This window comes from Aulonocara stuartgranti (assembly GCF_965226115.1).
Source record: "Aulonocara stuartgranti genome assembly, chromosome: 4".
Taxonomy (NCBI): domain Eukaryota; kingdom Metazoa; phylum Chordata; class Actinopteri; order Cichliformes; family Cichlidae; genus Aulonocara; species Aulonocara stuartgranti.
Genome location: NC_138942.1, coordinates 12264428 through 12282500, shown reverse-complemented (window position 1 = coordinate 12282500; position 18073 = coordinate 12264428). Strand labels below are relative to the sequence as shown.

Below are 18073 nucleotides of genomic sequence, written 5' to 3'. Positions count from 1 at the left end.
GATCAGACTTAACTGATTTAACTAAAATGAAAGTTTGAATACTTTTAATAGCATGAAATTCATAAAAAAAAAATCATCACATTGCTCACCCACTTGATCGTCCTTAGTTGTATCCATTCTTCCACCAAGATTATTATTATTATTTTTTTTTTTAAAAAGAAGTCATCATTTAAAATATATACACACACACACACACAAACGTTAACTGAAAGGGCGTCCTCACGTTGGTAGCCTTTTGTGAAAAGTCGAAGAGAAAGGAGCGGTACGATGGTGGAGGCAAACTGACGTGGCAGGCGGGCTGAAATGTTCCAGCCGGGATCTGACTTTGGAATTTGCAGGAAATCGTACTGGGTTACGGGGGCCAGAGCAGAGGGAGGGGGTGATTGTGTGTACAAGTGTGCATGTGTGTAGACACTTGTTCACATGAGTCAGCCTAAATGATTTAGGAATTGGGTGTGCAAGTGCGTCGTTATGCACACGCACAAAGTTCAGTTTTATGTATTTGTTCGCTTTAGTCAGGCTTGTCTGTTTGTTTGTCTTTGCACGTGCAGTTAAAGACTTAGCCCCTGTTTTTTTTTTTTTCTTTTCTTTTTTTGCGAGTGTGTATGTGTCGTGAGGGCGGGGAATCATGAGGAACTGAGTGATGTAACTCTTGGGCCTGCACCCCGCTCTCTGTGGTTGTGCAGACATAAATGCTTCCAGATGTCTTTGCTCAACAGCGAAAGCTGGCACCCCATCCCCCTAGAGCTCCCTCATGCTCCTCCTCCTCACACTCATCATGCATTTCTTCATCCCACCAGCCTGGTGGTCGTCCACACAGAGGAAATGCATTCCATCATGTCTGCTCATTGGTGTCGAAGTATCAGAGCAACGCTCTGTGATTTTCATCTACAGCCTACAGTTGAAATCAGAGCTCTTCAACCCTACATAGTATGTAGGGGTTACACATCAAATCATTTAGAAGTTCTATAAGTAACATTTTTGAGTTAAGTGAAATATTCAAACAGAGAACATTTTCTGTGGTATTTAAAGAAAGCAAATGAAGAACTGAAAAAGAGTAAGGGTTTTTGTTTCCCACAGAGAAATTAGAATTTGAAAAGGCCTCCAAAGTTTGGGGGGAATACCAGAAAAATTTGATGCCATTAAGGACAAAGAAGGCTCTCTATAAAATCCCAACCTGATGAATAATTTTTCTACTAGTCTGCTTTGAGGAAAGCTTCATATGTTTTAGTACCATCGGTCATTTTCTGAAAACTTGACTCTGAAATTTATTTTTGAATTTTATTTGTTTTTCAATGCTTTTGTAAATTTCAGTAAATGTTATTCACATCATGAGAAATGTCTTGACTATTGGGAGGTTTAAAAAATTTCACTACAGCACTGTGTAGAAGTCCTTATGTGTTCTCTGTTATATGTTCAAGGTTTGCCTGTTATTATTACTTTGTGTCGTGTGTAAAAACGTTTTTTTTCTCATGCTAGGAAAAAGAAAAGAAGTATATGCTTCCCTTGGATAACCTGAAGCTCAGAGATGTTGAGAAAGGCTTTATGTCCACAAAGCACATCTTTGCAATCTTCAACACTGAACAGAGGTCAGTCGTGTTAATAATAAAACCCGTACTTGTTGACCGGTATTCCTGCAGGCCTATCTTTTCCTTGTGTGTGCATGAATTTGTGTATTGGAGTGAGGCTACACACAGCCACTTGTTTATCTCTACAGGAACGTGTACAAGGATCTTCGCCAAATAGAACTGGCATGTGATACTCAGGACGATGTGGACAGCTGGAAAGCGTCTTTCCTCAGGGCTGGAGTTTATCCAGAAAAGGACCAGGTATGTAACAAAGTATTTCTGTTTGACTGGTTCTTTTCCATTAAAGAACCAGAAAGCATTCATAATCAAGCTCAGAGTTTGGACTTACTGTGCAACTATAAACACTCTATAGCGCTTTTTCTCTCTTTACATTTTCAGGAGAATTTTCATATCTGCTCCTATTACAGGAAGTAGATGTGTGTAGGCTATAATTCTGCTTCATCTTTGCTGTTTTGTGTTTTGATGTTGTGGTTAAGGAGGAGAATGAAGAGCCTTGCCCTGCAGATACATTCTCCATGGATCCTCAGTTGGAACGGCAGGTGGAAACCATACGCAACCTGGTGGACTCGTACATCAGCATCATAAACAAATCTATCAGAGATCTTGTGCCCAAGACCATCATGCATCTCATGATCAACAGCGTAAGTTCAGCAGTTCTCACCACCAGACCAAAGTAATTGACTAGACTCGAAATACGCTAGAAGTAGAGTTATCCAATCACATTGGAAAATTTCTTTTTGGGGGAAGGGTTTGTTTTTATAAGTTGGGCATAGCAGTGTGCAATTTCTCTGACGGAGCAGTGATCATGTTGCGGTGGGCCATACTGTGGGAAGTGACATGCGTATTTAAGTTACAAAGTTATGCAGTTGCACCATGAAATGGGTTCAATCGGTTGATAGTTGCAGAAAACAGTTGGTGCCCACACCCATACTGTGTAATGCCTGAAAGGTGTGGTGTTTTCCAGCACTATTCAACCATCGGAAATACAATATGAGAAGAATATATATCCCGACAGTGTCTGCATGTTCTGGGTCTGTTACTGCAACACTGCACTGTATTTCACTTAGAGCTTAATTGGCTTCTTTTCTGCAGATTCTCTATGACAGCCACTTCATACAGTGCATAATACATTCAAGCACAGTTTCTGGTTAAAGCGGATCCTAATTGTGAGGATATGTCCTGTGAAAAATGCCAACAGTAGCTGTATCTCAACCTAAACTTTAAATGAGAGCATGTACTATTGCAACACTCTGCATGTCCTAAAATATTGCACTTCCACACAGTATCCCTCCTACGCACTCAAAGTGTATTTCTGTGAACTATGGGAGGACGTAGCATGTTTTTTACTAGTTCTGTTGATCGTTGTCTTTCTTAAAACAAGCTTTTAATTGTACTTACAGTACTAAGTGTATTTGCTGTAGAACTATGGAGAACAGTTTTTAGTTTTCTTGTTTTTTGTTATTGGCATTAGTCGTGCATTTTATTTTGACACAAGTTCCTAAACTTGAAGCAATTAAGAGAATTTATGAGGCATCCTCACAGTAACTTGCCCACTGTCCATTTATTCTGATTTATTATTTTAGTGAGCCTACTTTGACATCTTCTAGCAGTCCAGCAACTACACATACACACACTTGTAACAAACTCCTACACGACTGTCTAGTAAGCAGCTCTTTTGCCAAGACTTTCAAATATTTTTGGTCACAGATATATGCGTATTTTTCTTTTATGAGTAAGTATTAACCCCATAATATCTTATTAATTGGAACCACATACTACAGCCATTTTCCTGCTCCATATCTAAAGATTCTGTCTTGATTAATATGTCCTCCTTATAGGCGAAGGACTTCATCCACTCAGAGCTTCTGGCCTACCTCTATTCATCTGGGGATCAGAACATCCTGATGGAGGAGTCGGCTGACCAGGCCCAGCGTAGAGACGAAATGCTGCGCATGTATCATGCACTCAAGGAAGCACTGGTCATTATTGGCGACATCAGTGCCAACACAATCTCCACCCCAGTACCGCCACCTGTAAATGACTCCTGGATGCAGGAAGCCAGGTGAGGGTTAACGGGGTGTGAATGTAATAGTTGAAACACTCTTTCTCTAATCACACAGGAGAATTCATGTGATCTTTGTGTTGGTTTTCATTTTCCTTTCCGTTTGTCATGCACTAAACTTTTTCTCAGTCCGACCGCTCAGCGCAGGCCAACTCCTACATCATCCCAACCCCCCAGCCGTCCACCTGCTGTGAGGGGACCAACACCAGGACCTCCCTTGAACCCTTCCCCTGCATTTGGAGCACCACTCAATCCCTCCCCGGCCTTTGGTGCACCCCCAATCCCCTCCCGCCCAGGCCCGCCCATCAATGCCTTCAATAGCAGTCAGGATCCCTTCAGTGCACCCCCACAGATCCCCTCCCGGCCTGCTCGTGTCCCTCCCAATATTCCCAGGTAAGTTTTATGATGTGACCAGCAATGCGTGGAAGGTGTTACTGTGATTTTTGTCGCACAGACTCTCTAACACTTTGTCTTTGACGTCACATCATCGTGTTTCTTTCGAGAGTTCCAGGCATGGTTTGTGGTTTGTCTGTCGTTTGTATACATACCTATTATTTCTGTATGCGTCATTCTTTCCTGAGTCTCAAGTTTCTCTTTGTCACTCTTCTTCCGTTCTTCTCTCTCTTCTGCTTCTGTTTGGGAAGTTTGGTTTCTTCACTGCCTCTTTGAGAGCACATCTCACTTCTTGTCCTGGTTTTTCTCTCCTCGTTACAGCCGAAGACCCCCTGGTGCTCCTTCTCACCGGCCCACCATTATTCGCCCTGCTGAGCCCTCCCTGCTAGACTAGACCTGTGGCCGAGTCCACCTAAGAGTGTGTGTATTTGTGTGTGGATGTGTGTATCTGCACAATATAGGCAGGGGCGGGGGCTCAAGGGGAGGGGCTGACTGATAGTAGTGCATAACATGCAACATCCAGCCGCATTGATGTCTGTTCAAGCAATGTTAATAAGCTGCTAATAATGTGTTTATAAATGCGCAGGAAAGAAAGCAAGCCCTTAACCACTTGAATATTGCATTTGACTGCTCTAAAAGAGGAAAACAAATGGCTCATCTGTGAGATGCATTCAGCTTCTGTCATTAGGAGATGATGTGTCAGATTCAATATTTTTTAAATGTAATAACTGGTTAATTTCCTTTACAGTTTATTTCCTGGCAAGGTTCTCAGCAGAAGTACATTTATTAAGTTATTAACTGGTACAGGCTGATTTTTTTCTCTCCCCTCCGCCCTACTTTTTTTCCCCTTCAAAATAAGCCTGGACGTTCAAGTCTAGGTTGGTCTTTGTAATATACACCCATAACCAGCTGTTCTCTCGGGTCTCCTGATTTCATATTGGAAAAACAATGGCTTATTATCACTGTTCTTTTTTCTTCCCTTGTGTTGCTTTATTTGAGTGAATTTGTCCTTTTTAAATGACAGTTATACATGTAGCTTTAAAATGAAATCTTAATCTCAACAGAGTGTAAAAACAAAGAAAAAAAAAGATACAGAGCAGGGTTGTTTGACACTGAGAGAAATAGCTTTGGTTCCTCCTTCAACTATTATTTTCCTCAATGAAATGTTATTCATTGACCGTTATAATCCAAGCACTTCTAACCGCCTAGCCTTACATTAAGCCACTCATAGCAGGGATGCTGTAGCTTGTTACCATAACACTATGCACAAAAGTCCGGGGGGAGGGGTGGGATGGATGCTGTCTGCACTTTCTGGGAAGCTTTCTCCACTAATTTGGAGATGATCACGTCTTGAATTTTAATCCTTCTAGTCTCAGTCATACCTCAGTGAGGCCTACAGCCTTGGAGGAGAGTTAATTCCTGGATTAGCGGATTTAAATAGAACGGCGCACACGGTACAGTTTTCTCTCGGAGAGGATAAAACTTGATGAAGCTGAGGGGTGTGTGGACAGATCTGTGATTCAGAGCGTAAAGGTGGTATTAAGTATAGATCAGATGTTACGTCTCTGTCTGGGCTTAATTTTCAAGGAAATTTTCTCTCACTTATGCTTCCATGCATAAAATGATCCTGTATATAGCTGGCCTATTCTGGGGAGTTAGCTTATCTCTCATTTTATTATAGGGTACATGACAAAGCATGCTATCGATCATAATCCAAGCCCAAAATGTCAAAATACAACGGTAGTCATCAAATTAAAGAAAGCACTAGCACTCATTTCATAGATTAGACTTCAATAAAGGCGGGAAAAGAGATTATTTCATTGTGCTTTATTTAAAATCTGGGCATTTTTTTTATTTTTTATTTTCCCCCATTTCTTTTGATGCTTTGGTAGCAATTGTATCATCTCTGTACAGGTATGTTCAACTCAGCCCCCCAGCTTCGCCTGGACTGTTACTTGGGGTTTTGCTACAGGGATTATCTGTCTAAACTTGGACGTGCACTTGGTTCAGCTGTGATTATTTGATGATGATCTTTTGATTGCTCTTTGAACGTATTTGACCATAATAAAAAAAAATATATATATTTTTAAGTCTTTAAGGGGAAATTGGGAGTTACATTGGGCACTTGTTTTCTGTTTTTTTTTTTTTTTGTTTGATCAGTAGTGGTGAGCAGGTGCTGGGATTTGTGGTTTACAAAGGCACATCCTGTCAAGAGAAGCTCCCTAAGATGGTAGTCTGCTTCAAGGAAAGATGATTAATTAGCCAGACTGACAAATCAAAAAGCTGTTTTAAAAAAAAAAAAAAAATGCAGCAAGATCCCAAACCACTGCTTCTTGAGACAAAATGTGCCTTTTCTTCCTTTCTCAAGGTCTGGCTTTCAGTGACAGCACCAGGAAGAATAAAATATTCCTATCCGGTCTTTATACTGAAGATCTTTAATAATGGATCTTCCATACTCCCCATGGTACACAAATTTTAAACAACTAAAACAGATATTTATTGGTCTAGAGTTTAAATCTCTGTGATTGTCACTTAGACCTGCCCTTGGGAAGGCTAACCTGTAAATGGCTTGTCATATAGTAGGCTGTGAGCAAACTGCCTTTCTCCCTAATGGACGTACCCATCTTTCTTCGAACCCAACTCTCGGATCTGGAAGACGGGGATTGGAAACAACCTGCAAACATTTTTTTTTCTTCAAACCTTGTCAAGTGCCTCTGTAGCAATTAATTGATTTGAATAAACAACATGAACGGATTTAGAAAGGCGAGTAAATAAAGAGGTGTTGTGTACAATAAAGGGACTGGCTCTGGTGGTTGGTGTCTGTTTGTGTCTTGTGTGGTCTTCTCTCTTTCTCTCAGATAATGTATAGAGCATTTCCTGGTGGTCCTCTCCTTTCTCTTTGCTTTCGCTCTCCCTCTCTCGGGCTAAAACAAGCCCATATTCCTATGGCAACCTTCTACTTAACAGCCTGCAGAAATGCATCTTGACAAATCCTGTGGTGATGAGCAGGAACACTACATTTTTGCAACATTAACTTTTAATCATTGTTTCTCTGTGGGCCAAATCATGTTCCAATAACAGCTTCTCAGATTTTCTCTTGCAACACTAAATTGAGATATAATCATACATTTTTCACACTGATGAAAGATAAAAGGTTGCTTTTAGTATTTAGATTTTTCCAGGCAGTATTTAAAATTCAAATGTGAAATGCACTTCCCTAGTATTTCCCTTTGCTTAAACAAAAGGTCCTTCTATCCCTCAGCCGGCACCCGCCACAGTACAAGTGTCCTTGCTGTTTTGATAACTGGATCCTGAAGGGTTAACATGTCAACGGCAATTCTTTACTGCGTGTCACCAAGAGATTAATGTCAGTTGTTCCTGAACAGGCGCCCGGCCCCTCGTCGAAACCAGCAGTGACCTTGGCCGCTCCGCAGTGAATGTGAAATGACTCCAATGACAACAATGGGAGCAGAAGAGCACGTTTTAATTTCACTTCATCAAAACAAAGAGGCACTCCCAATAACGCTGTTACAGTCCTGCAGCCTAACTGAAGAATTCAAACTGAGTGGCATGGTTCAGGGTTTTGTTTCTTTCTTTGGGATAATGACACTAATGATTGTGGGCACAAAAAGCTGAAATAGTTTGAAATCTCATGGTGTACTTTCAGTTCTCTGTTCCCAATCCCCCAGAAGACCTTAGAGCATTTGTTTTGTATCATTTCAGTTCTGGTGCCAACTCACAAAGTGCAGCAGGAGAATTGTATTATAATTTTTCATGTATCTGCTCAGTGATGCAAAAGAGAGAATGCCTTTCAAGTGGTGGAGCATTACCACAATAAAATGATTCATGGCAGAGTCTGTAACTGCTCACAGTTATAAAAATAGACACCTGGTTTTACTGACTTCTCCACCTTAGTACCACAAAGTGCAATTGCATGAAACAAGTGACTCTGATGCCTTTTTCCCCAGCCACCTGACTGTTATTGTTTTGTGTAATATTTAACTGTCATATAGTAAATCTAATCAGGGACTTTTCTTTTTATGATTATAAATATTTATTTTATTACAGTTACTCTTTTGCATCATTTTGTTGTTTTTTTGTTTTTAAAGCTTTTAAAAAGCTTCATCATGCGCTTTCATGAGGTGACGTATCTGATAATTAGTTTTTTGGTGTTCTGATAATCTTAGTTTCTAGATGTGCCAAATGTAGTGTTTGTAATTCAATAAACTTTCAAGGGAGAACAACTGACGTTCTAGCTTCCCTAATGAAACTTTTAACAAATACCGGTGCTACAGGCATCCACTACTGTGCTATAAATGTGATTTCAGGGATGACACAAAAGCAGAAAGTGGTTTCCACAATGCATCAAAGGGAACAGTTTTTGACAATTAAAAAAAAATCCAGTGCAAAAACCAGCTTTTTAAAATGATGTAAACTATTCCTTTAAATTCAGCTCCCATGTCAGTTGAGTGTTTTCTGCTAGTCTTTCGTCGATGGAGGTAAGGATGGTTTTGTTATGTGCGGACCTGCTTGGTGTTGACAAAGAGGCGTCGGAGGGTGTAAATTTGAACAACAGCAACAGTGAGCATGACCGACAGGTTTACGCAGGACCAAAAGGACACTCGCCACAAGTTGTCCTCCAGAAGGTAGCGGTCTCTCGCCTCAAATGCCCTCAGCATGGCCTGGACCTGATGGCTTTTCTCCAGGTGCCGGTGCACAGAGTCCATTCTCGCCTGGAGGGGGACAAAAAAGACATTAAGTGGATTTAAACGAATGGCGCTGATATGATAACCAGTTGTAGAATAAATTTAGATCCAGGACATGCATAATTTTATTTTCTGCTCTCACCCTGATGTCTTCCATTTTGTAGTCCACCATGCTGTCTGAAGTTACAGTCTCTAACCAATCATCTTGGCCTCCGTTTTTGCTGTTCTGATTATTAATGACGACCTCAAAAAACACCATCTTCTCTGACATTTTACTGAAGCTGTTGTCAAAACATAACCGGTAGTCTCCATCAACTGTGGGATCCACCCTACAGGAAAAAGAACATTTTGAAGACAGGTGGCCGATCGATATGAATCTCCCACATTGTATATGTCTTGATACACATTCAATCATCCGGGCAAGAAAGAGTTTATCTGGACAACTGCGAAAAACTGTGATGAAAAATTTCGCAATGTCCGCTAAAATGTACGTTATTAGGTAGACTTTAGACCTTCTTCCCTTTAATTCAGTTCAGATTTGTATAGCAAAAATCACAACAGGCGCCTTCAGAATGATTTCTTCTGGCCTCCAGAAGTGCCTAATTCAAGGCACAGATTCAACAAGGCGCTGTAAACAATCCTCTGAGATTTTGGTTCATATTAAAATGATGGCATCACACAATTGCAGCAGATTTGTCAGCCGCACATTCATGATGTGAATCTCACCTTTCACCACATCCCAAAGGAGCTCTATTACATTGAGATCTGGTGACTGTGGAGGCCATTTGAGAACTGTGATCTGATTTTCATATTCAAGAAACCAGTTCGACAGCTTTGTGACATCATGGCATATTATCCTGCTAGAAGCAGCCATCGGAAGATGGACACATTATGTTCTGTAAACCCAAAAGATGGTTTTATGTTTGTGAGGGTTTTTTTTCTTGCTTTTTAAATTTTTTTAAAATCATTTTAGGGTTTGTAGCCTACAATTTAAAGCACCTTGAGATGACAGTGGTCATGAAGGAGCTATATAAACAGAACTGAATTGAAATGAAGCAAAAATCACAGCAGATCAGCTGTTTTTGAAATACTATGACCAGCCCATCTGGGAACAACAACAGTGTTGCATTCAAAGTCACCTAAATAACGTTTCTTCCCCAAAATGATGCTTACTTTGTCATCCTGAGCATACCTACATGCCTAAACACATTCATTTACTGCCCTGTGATTAGCTGATCAAATATTTGCATTAAAAAGAACTTGAACAGGTGTATCTAAGTCATTCTTTACGTACATTTGTTTAACTACTTTTTAATAGAAATACTAAAGAGCAAGAGAGACTGCTCATCTCAGACTGAACAGATACGCACATGTGGATACCATCAGACCTCCTGAAGTCAGAGACTAGCCGATGTCCGGTGGGTGAGAGGAGGATAAACCCAACATCCAGACCTGACCCTGCGATCACCTGTAACAAAAACAGGGATTGAAGTCAGTATTTGCAAAGGTTTGAAGTCACAATCACACAGAATTCACTAACACAGCTCATTTCTTTTCATCCCAGACATGCAGCTTACATGTGAAGCTTCTCTACTTTACAGGTTCATTTGCAACAGCTGCCTGAAATTCAAATTAGAACCCTGATAGTAGCCTGAGCGACAACCTAGCTCACGTGTTATCCCACTGTCTGAGTTCTAGCCACACAGTTCTCAGCAGTTAAAAGTGTTTATTTCAGCACCTAAATAACCCACTAGTTAATGAAAAGCACAGGGTCAGACAAGTTTAACACCCAAGATAGGAAATTGATGAATTTTATCAGTGACTGACTGAAAAAAAAAAGGATTTTGTCAGATGTTTACTTCTGAAGCAGGACTGGAACTTAAGGATACTGAAGGTGTAGTTATGTTGTTTAATGATTGTGACTTAGGTTTCCAAATGAATGCATTAATGCTACACGGAGACATAAAGAGTCATGACTCAGAACCAGCACACCACCACAGCTGCAAAGAGATTGCAGTAACAGAGTGACCGCGATACTAACTGTGGTCTGATTATAGGAAGTTAACCAAAGGTTATTCTGAATTTTTGAAATGAAAGTTTCTTTGGATTTATGCATTGTTGTGTGTGTGTGTGTGTGTGTGTGTGTGTGTGTGTGTGTGTGTGTGTGTGTGTGTGTGTGTGTGTGTGGTGGGGAGATAATGCATAAAGATAGATTAATCATTTTGTGGGTTATTTTGCTCCCCCTCTGTGTTATGGCTTCTGCAGCACCAGTGGTTTTGTTATCTCTCTCTATGCAATGCCAAAGTCCAACACGTTTCTTGTTTTTGAGTTACATATTATACACAAACTTTTTCCGGCTAAAGCAAACATCAGAATAAACTCTGTCCGTGTACAGACAAACACCAAAGAGAGAAGTTTCCACTCACCTGGTATTCAACTTCCATGCTGTCGTTCATCGCCGTCCTTTGGTAAAAACACTCTATGCTTCCAGCTGGTAAGAGGAACGTAAACCCCATGTTTTTGTTTGGGCCCAAACCCAAAGTCAATCCCAAAGTCAGAGTTAAATATGCCAGCAAACACAGCTGTGCAGACGCAGTCATCATGTTTTGGTGGCAGTGCATAGTCCATTTATTCTACTTTCACCAACTATGAGCCACTTGTTACACATTTGCTACACAGTTTTCTGCATATCTCTAATTGCTTACTCGCACTCTGACAGTTGGAGAATAGCCAATAGATAGCACCGCTTCCCTTAAAAGCTCAATGAGTGGAGCCACCGTTGCGACCAATAGCGCTTTGCGGTCTGAACAGCAGAGCTGACAAAGCTGACATGAAATAATTGGTTTGTTTAAAAAAAAAAAAAAATTCTACAAAATTTCTTCGAAGACAAAAGTGCTATGTTTTTCACATTTCATTTCCCCTTTCTCTTAATTTTCTGGTTTTTACATACGTAAGATCACTAACGTTGTAGGCGAACTACCTGACATTTTCCTTTAGGTGGAGCTGTTGATGAGATAAAAAAAAAAGAATAGAAAGCAGGCTTGATATTAAAAAAAAAAGAGGCACAAACATGATTTATGATGACTTCATGAATAAATAAATATACGTTGTATCATAAAGTTTTGAGTTTGTGGAGACTGGGTCCATGATTGCTGAGCTTAGTGTTCACAGAAAATGTTGCTGAGTGATTTCCATTGAACGGTCTTTCAATGGAAGATCATTTATTTACAGCCTAGAGACTATGTGATGTTATTTCTCTGTCACTTTATTATTTTATTCTTGATATATAGAAGAAGAAAACCCCCAAAACAAATCAACGAAACCCAAAACCACAGAGCAAGTGCCAATTTACAAATCACTGGAGGGCGACAGACTGAACAAACACTTTTCTTAATTTAATAAAGAGATAAAGAAAGGAAAATTATGTAATACTGTACTGAATGTGACTAAATGTGACTTCTCTCTTTTCAGAGTGAGTAATAAAATCTTAGTATGAAAAGCTCATTATTTTCTGACTTTTCTTGCCCAACCTTCCCTCTCCTTTCCCAGTTCTCACACCTCTCATTGGTAGATGGAGATCTGCCACCAGTCCTCACCGAGGCCTTCCCCAAACCACAGTCTCAGGCCTAGATCTGTGCTTGTTCCCCCCGCCAGTCTCTCCCAAGAAACACTCAAAGTGAAGATGTGAAAATGATAGGACAAATAAAAGACATTTACCACTGCTATTAGGAATTAATTAAACTGTCTTAGGTCCACTTGGGTCAGCAGACAGTAAAGGAAGTTCAAATTAATGTTCACTTCCTCTATAGTGCTCTGTGTCATATTTTGTTTCTGTTTGTCATACTTTTGTCATCATATATATATTTTCATCCTATGATTCACCTTGCATCGTTGCTCTCTCACTTTCATTGCATCATGTACACATTAAATCATCATTAATCATGTATTCCTAAGCAGGTGTTTAGAATGATCAAATGGAAACCACTTCATCATATTGTCCATTACTAGCATATTTCAGAACCACTTCACATACATTACTTTAAAAGGATGGTATGGTAAGCTCATACACTAATATGCTAATACAATCCAAGCAGCTGGTAGATCACTGGAACATGCTTAAACAGAAGTTTTATTGAAAGGATGTACCCCCACGCTTCCTTCCCCTTTCTCATTTCTCATTTCTCAGGCTTCTCATTAGTTTACGGGGATCTGCCTCGTCAGGGAGCCTCCATCAGTCCTCTCTGAGGGCTTCTCCAAACAGTAGCCTCGGCTCTGTGCTTATTCCATCTGCCATTTTCTTACAAGAAATGTTGTCTAATCTAATTGAGGATGTATTTGATGATGATGATGGTATTTGTTGGGTTGTAGGACATGCTGGAACTGTATTAGTGACAGTATTTAACAGTAATCTTGTACTTTGTTATATTTACGTGTATAGTCCACTACAAGGTCAAAGGTCGGGAATCCTTTTCAGCACTAAGCTGGTAAAATGTCTTTCCCCGTATGTCCATCACATCTTTTCTCATCAGAATGTGAAATTGTCCAGCCCCTCACCTACTGAAGCCTCAGTGACAAAGTACATCTCACTAAAACTGAGTTTTAACCTTCTTGGATCTTCTAAATGGTGAATATTGATACATTTAATGTACTCTGTTCATTCCATTCATTAAGCTTCTCTCTGGACATGTCCAAACCATCTCAGCCCTGCCTCTCTAACTCTGTCATAGCAGGTCTCACTGTCATCTTGTAAACCTTCCCTTCCATTGTTGCCGCTATCCTTCTGTCAAGAATCATCCCTGACACTCATCTACACCCACTCCACCCCCTAAGGGTGGGTGGTGGAGTGGGAAGGTGGTGCTTCCAATGACATTTAACAAAAATTGAAGTAGGTAAATAACTGAAAGAAATTCCACTATTAAATCCATATCTTAAAAAAAAAAGAAGCTTTGTGTGGCCTTCAGAAAAAATATTTTTTGTACCTATGAGACTGGCAAGAATTTAAAAGAATCCCTAAATTATTTTAGGTAAAATAAGTATAGTCTTAAAAAAGCGATGTCGATTTTTCAAAAACTAGTCCACCACATCATCCCAAGAACAAACTGTTTGATGCAAGAACCCTAAAGTGCCATTACAGGAACTGTAGGTCAGGTATGAGGGTTAGAGTGCATGCATCTCGAATCAACCAGAGATTGCACATTTGACCTACATTGCAAAACCGTTGCAGCTGTTTAGAGCAAAACAGCAGTTTGCAATGACCTTACAGGTCGTTTGGAATATTGTGCTCTGGAGACACAAATCAAAGTTAGAGTTGTTCAGCAGCACTAACAGCAGACCAACCAAGGACAGCTTTGCCACATACTGATGGAAACTTTATTGTGTTGTGGTTGTTTGTTTCCTGGGGGATAAACGGCTCTCTGCCATTGCCATTCAGCTTTGAATTCATTCTGCATTCTGCTTAACATGAAGCCATCTGTGCCAAAGCTGAGTGGACTTTTAAGACAGCGATGGCCCTTTACACCAAGGAACGACTTAAGAAGGAATCACTCAAAAAGAAGAAGTGAAGTGGAAAGTTAAGTCAAAGGCAAGATTGAAATGACATGTTCTTGCATTTTACGCTAAGACTATGTCACAGATTGGTGGAAAATTACACCTATACATTTTTTAAATTAACTAATTTCCCCTGTGTCCAAGCATAAAATGTTTATCTGTAGGGAAAGCGTCCAACAAATTGCATTGGGTGTGCATATTTTTTTCCCCATGACTGTTATCACCCTCATGTAGAAGCTAAACGACTTTTTCCTGCTAACCAATGGGATGCTAACTGTTTACTAATTAGATGCTAGTGAAGATAATGAAAAATTATATTAACCAGTGCTACGTATTACCAGCACTGACTGGATGGAATATGCATACTGTTTAAACCTCAAAATACTTTCTCGTAAAATAACCAAGCCTTGGGAGAAAATATATACATTTTAAACCCATTACTTAAGGTGGCTTGTGACCTTTTAGGGTCTTTCACAAATGTGCTTAAAGTGACAAAGGACATGTGTGTACAACTTTGGTCTGTTACTGTAACTGTCAGACCAAAAAGAGTGTTAACGAGGGAGGAAGTGGGACTGGAGACATTCTGCACTGCTGCTGCACTGAAGTGGGAGGGTGTAAATGGGGAGGTCAGAATGCATTGCTCTGGGTCTTCCACTCACTGAATGTCGCCTTCAACCGTGACACTTCAAAAACGATTTATTGACTACACTGGAAAGAGTGACATAACCTCGGAGTATCCTTTGGGTGCGTGCAGTTCAAGTGCACGTTGGAAGCTCTCAAAGGTGCTTTGGTGATACATCTCAAGACTTCTGTCTCTGATTGCTGGTAAGTTTGCTCCACTTGAACCAACCAGAAGTAAGCCCACCCATTCTGAAACTTCTTCACACTTGCCTGTCTCTCAGGTCTCTCTGTCTTTACTGTCTTTTTGAAGTAGCAGCAGCTACTTCAGTGAGAGCGCCTCACTGAATTCTTTTCCATTTACAGAAAAAACCCAGAAAGTATGGAGAAGATTAAATATCCCTCTGTGTGTGTGGTGGACACCCATGCCACAAGGCCTCCAGTGCCCCCCAGGCTGATCCAGGTGCGAAAAAAGACCGGGGTGGCTCAGATCCTGCTCTTCATGCTGGTGAGCGTGGCGCTGTGCGGCATGGTCATAGAAGCATGCTTCATCTATGGACTCTACCAGGCCGAACATGTAAGTATCACCATTTCTGTACCTTTTGCAATTTCATTCTATGATTTATTATTAGCTCATTGTCTCGGTAGATCTTTTTTCCATTAAATATCTGTTTCAACGCCTCTGAATCTCGCTTTCATTGTAAGAGTTTATTCATTGTTTACCACAGTGTTCTCACTTCCAGTTTTCTTTTCGTACTTTTTCACAGTATTCTCCTACATATTTTCTGTCAGTCATTTTAATAACACTTTCACTCAATCAGAAGTATTTGTAATCAGAAATGCGTTTGGTTAAAGGTCACAGCAGATTGCTACAGGTCTTGATTTTCTTTAAACCTGAGTTTTTGTTTTATATCATTGATATTGTCATAATTAAACATGTAGATGCATAAATAGGCATAAAAATGTAGATTACTTTGAGCTGTATGTGAGAAAGTTATTAAAAATGTAAATTTCCACAACAGAATAGAATAGAATAACAGTTTGACTTAGAGAAGATCCTATTGCAGAGATTCTTTATGCAATATGTATGTCTGGGTATCTGGAAGGGTTTGTGACGCAAACACAGGGGCTCTTGTGATAGAAATTCTGCTGAGATGAATTTATTTTCAGTAAAAACTGCTGATCATGAATTTATTTCACTATTATGGGGAAGAGGGCCAAGCACACATGGAGAAGTACTCTAAAGTCCAGCTCATTTACGGACAACTTTAATGACGTGCATGTGGGGAGGGGGCAGACATACTTTCTGAGGCGGTGGATGTACAGAGTCAGTTTCCTGTACAGCACTGATGCACTGTGTAGCTGTCACGTATTATAGAACAGAATAACAGCAGTGGCGTTTTTGAGTGTGTGCACAGTGTACAAACAAGGGATGATGGCAAAAAGGAAGTGGTCTACTTCCGGTATCATGATAGCAATCTACTTTCTTCTGTCCTACCATTCTCTGCAGAAAAACAATGCCTGTTACAATTACATTTTAATATTGTTAAACTTCTATTTTCACAACTTTGTTATCCACAAGAGCCGATTGCATCTACGCATCTACATGTGCACGCTCAAAAATGCAAATGCACATTAAAAATACATTAACCCTCTTTCGTTTTCGTTGCAGACCGACTCAGAATCGATCTCTAAGCTCATCGGAGGTGAGTCTCAGCAAATTCATACACAGATGACAAGCACCTTCCGTTTACTTATTCCACACTAGATAAATAATGTTTCGTCCTCTCACAGTTACAACTGCCACTGAACAACCCAGTTATGGTATTCCTCCCTCCAAACCGGTTGCACATCTGACAGGTAAAAACAGCATTTCCCTAACTGCCAGAAACATAATGTTTCAGTTATTACCAAGATGCATAATTAAGTACATATTGCTCTTCACAGTGTGATGTTTGCACTTTATTTTATTAGAATGATTACATTTGTTCTTATATTTTTCAGATGGACAAGATGTAGCTCATGCAAAAAACAAAATGGCATGGAGCATGAATGCAGACCCTCTCCTCTATGAAATGACCTACAAAGACAGAGAGCTTAAAATTGAGAAAGAGGGTTATTACTATGTCTATTCCAAGGTTTTCTTCTCAGACAGCAACGGATTTCAGCATCGTATTAGCATGCATACTGACAGGTATTCAGGGAATATCACCCTCCTGCAGTCCAGGAAATATCCTTCACATTCAAAAGTCAGTCAAAAAACACAATCCAACAGTTACCTGGGTGGAGTGTTTCACCTTTATAAGGATGATGGTATTTTTGTGGACGTGAGTGACACTGCAAAAATTGTACGCCACAAACCCTCTGAGAATGTCTTTGGTGCCTATATGATATAGATGCCACATAAAGGCTCTAAATGAGAGTAAATTAAAACCTATAAGTCCTCTCAGGGGTTTGTGATTCTCTTTGACATGAAAAAGCAGGTCCGTAACCGCAAGGAAGGCAAGTGTCAAATCCTCTTTGTGCCTTTGCACGTTGCAAAGTGCAGGGCTGTGCTGCCAGCTTTGTTTCTGCAGATGTAACTCTCAATTTTGTTTTATAAGTGTAACGAACAGTCGGACAACAGGGAAATTTGATATGCTTATATGCTTGTGTATTTGCTTTAAAACAAAACTTTGATTGTTAAAATATGATTTCTAACAGTTCATTTCTAATATATATATACATATTTCACAGATTGAACTTCAGATTGTTGCTGAGTGTTCATACTAATATCAAAAATAAGACTGTAACCTTTCTTTTTCCTACTTGCTGTAACACGTACAGCACACTATTTATGAATTTGTTTTTTATTATTAAAGAAAAAAGCTCATTTTTCTGTATTTATATACATTAAGTCATACAGTGCAATGAAATAAACACATAATAATTTAAAAGACCTGTTTGGTTTGGTCTTTTTTGTTAGCCATGCACAGTAAGGGAAGTGTATTCACTTCCTGCCGTGAAAGGTGAGACCGTGATACAGGCTCAGTGGTCTCTGTATTAAAAATGTTGTCGCCCACTCAGTCCAACCACACAGCAGTTACTGGAGGAACTTTTTTTTTCAATACCACAATGGCCCAAAAAGTAAAGTGTCATCATGTCAGCTTCTTCTCACC

At 39.9% G+C, this 18073-nt stretch overlaps 3 protein-coding genes across 8 annotated transcripts in view; 2 read left to right on the top strand and 1 right to left on the bottom strand.

Annotated features, from left to right (window-relative positions):
* The window catches only part of dnm2a (dynamin 2a), a 34183-nt gene extending 26126 nt beyond the window's left edge, over positions 1-8057 (top strand). For 4 of the 5 annotated variants that reach the window (XM_082531196.1, XM_082531197.1, XM_082531193.1 and 1 more), the window contains 6 exons: positions 1480-1589; positions 1718-1829; positions 2066-2230; positions 3428-3651; positions 3781-4044; positions 4366-6855. In XM_082531196.1, coding sequence (XP_082387322.1) covers positions 1480-1589; positions 1718-1829; positions 2066-2230; positions 3428-3651; positions 3781-4044; positions 4366-4438 — 948 coding nt within the window. In that variant the 3' untranslated portion in view covers positions 4439-6855. Of the gene's footprint in view, positions 1-1479; positions 1590-1717; positions 1830-2065; positions 2231-3427; positions 3652-3780; positions 4045-4365; positions 6856-7430 lie in introns of those variants that run through there. The other variant, XM_082531195.1, reaches the window with a different exon arrangement.
* Positions 8058-8207: 150 nt separating this feature from the next.
* Positions 8208-11455, bottom strand: LOC309705395 (transmembrane emp24 domain-containing protein 1-like). The gene is made up of 4 exons (XM_082531198.1): positions 11177-11455; positions 10121-10218; positions 8893-9079; positions 8208-8777 (listed from the first exon to the last, which is right to left on the bottom strand). The coding sequence occupies exons 1-4, from the start codon at positions 11369-11371 to the stop codon at positions 8559-8561; spliced, it is 699 nt and encodes a 232-aa protein (XP_082387324.1). The 5' UTR covers positions 11372-11455; the 3' UTR covers positions 8208-8558.
* A 3427-nt stretch (positions 11456-14882) lies between these two features.
* tnfsf14 (TNF superfamily member 14) lies at positions 14883-17834 on the top strand. Of its 2 annotated transcripts, XM_082529657.1 has the most exons (5): positions 14883-15122; positions 15282-15492; positions 16588-16621; positions 16710-16775; positions 16920-17834. In XM_082529657.1, exons 2-5 carry the CDS (start codon positions 15298-15300, stop codon positions 17309-17311), a joined length of 687 nt encoding a protein of 228 aa, XP_082385783.1. In that variant the 5' UTR covers positions 14883-15122; positions 15282-15297; the 3' UTR covers positions 17312-17834. The 2 variants fall into 2 exon arrangements, with proteins under 2 accessions (XP_082385783.1, XP_082385784.1); XM_082529658.1 differs by lacking the exon at positions 14883-15122 and having other exon boundaries at positions 15185-15492.
* The last annotated feature ends 239 nt before the right edge of the window (positions 17835-18073 follow it).

Excerpts from the sequence above, each read along its gene's own strand:
- LOC309705395 (XM_082531198.1), bottom strand. The coding sequence starts at position 11,371 with ATGCACTGCCACCAAAACATGATGACTGCGTCTGCACAGCTGTGTTTG. Across the intron at positions 10,219-11,176 it reads GCATGGAAGTTGAATACCAG|GTGATCGCAGGGTCAGGTCT; the intron begins GTGAGTGGAAAC and ends TTTTTGTTACAG. Across the intron at positions 9,080-10,120 it reads AGGTCTGATGGTATCCACAT|GGTGGATCCCACAGTTGATG; the intron begins GTGCGTATCTGT and ends TTTTTCCTGTAG.
- tnfsf14 (XM_082529657.1), top strand. The coding sequence starts at position 15,298 with ATGGAGAAGATTAAATATCCCTCTGTGTGTGTGGTGGACACCCATGCC. Across the intron at positions 15,493-16,587 it reads GACTCTACCAGGCCGAACAT|ACCGACTCAGAATCGATCTC; the intron begins GTAAGTATCACC and ends TTTTCGTTGCAG. Across the intron at positions 16,776-16,919 it reads ACCGGTTGCACATCTGACAG|ATGGACAAGATGTAGCTCAT; the intron begins GTAAAAACAGCA and ends TATATTTTTCAG.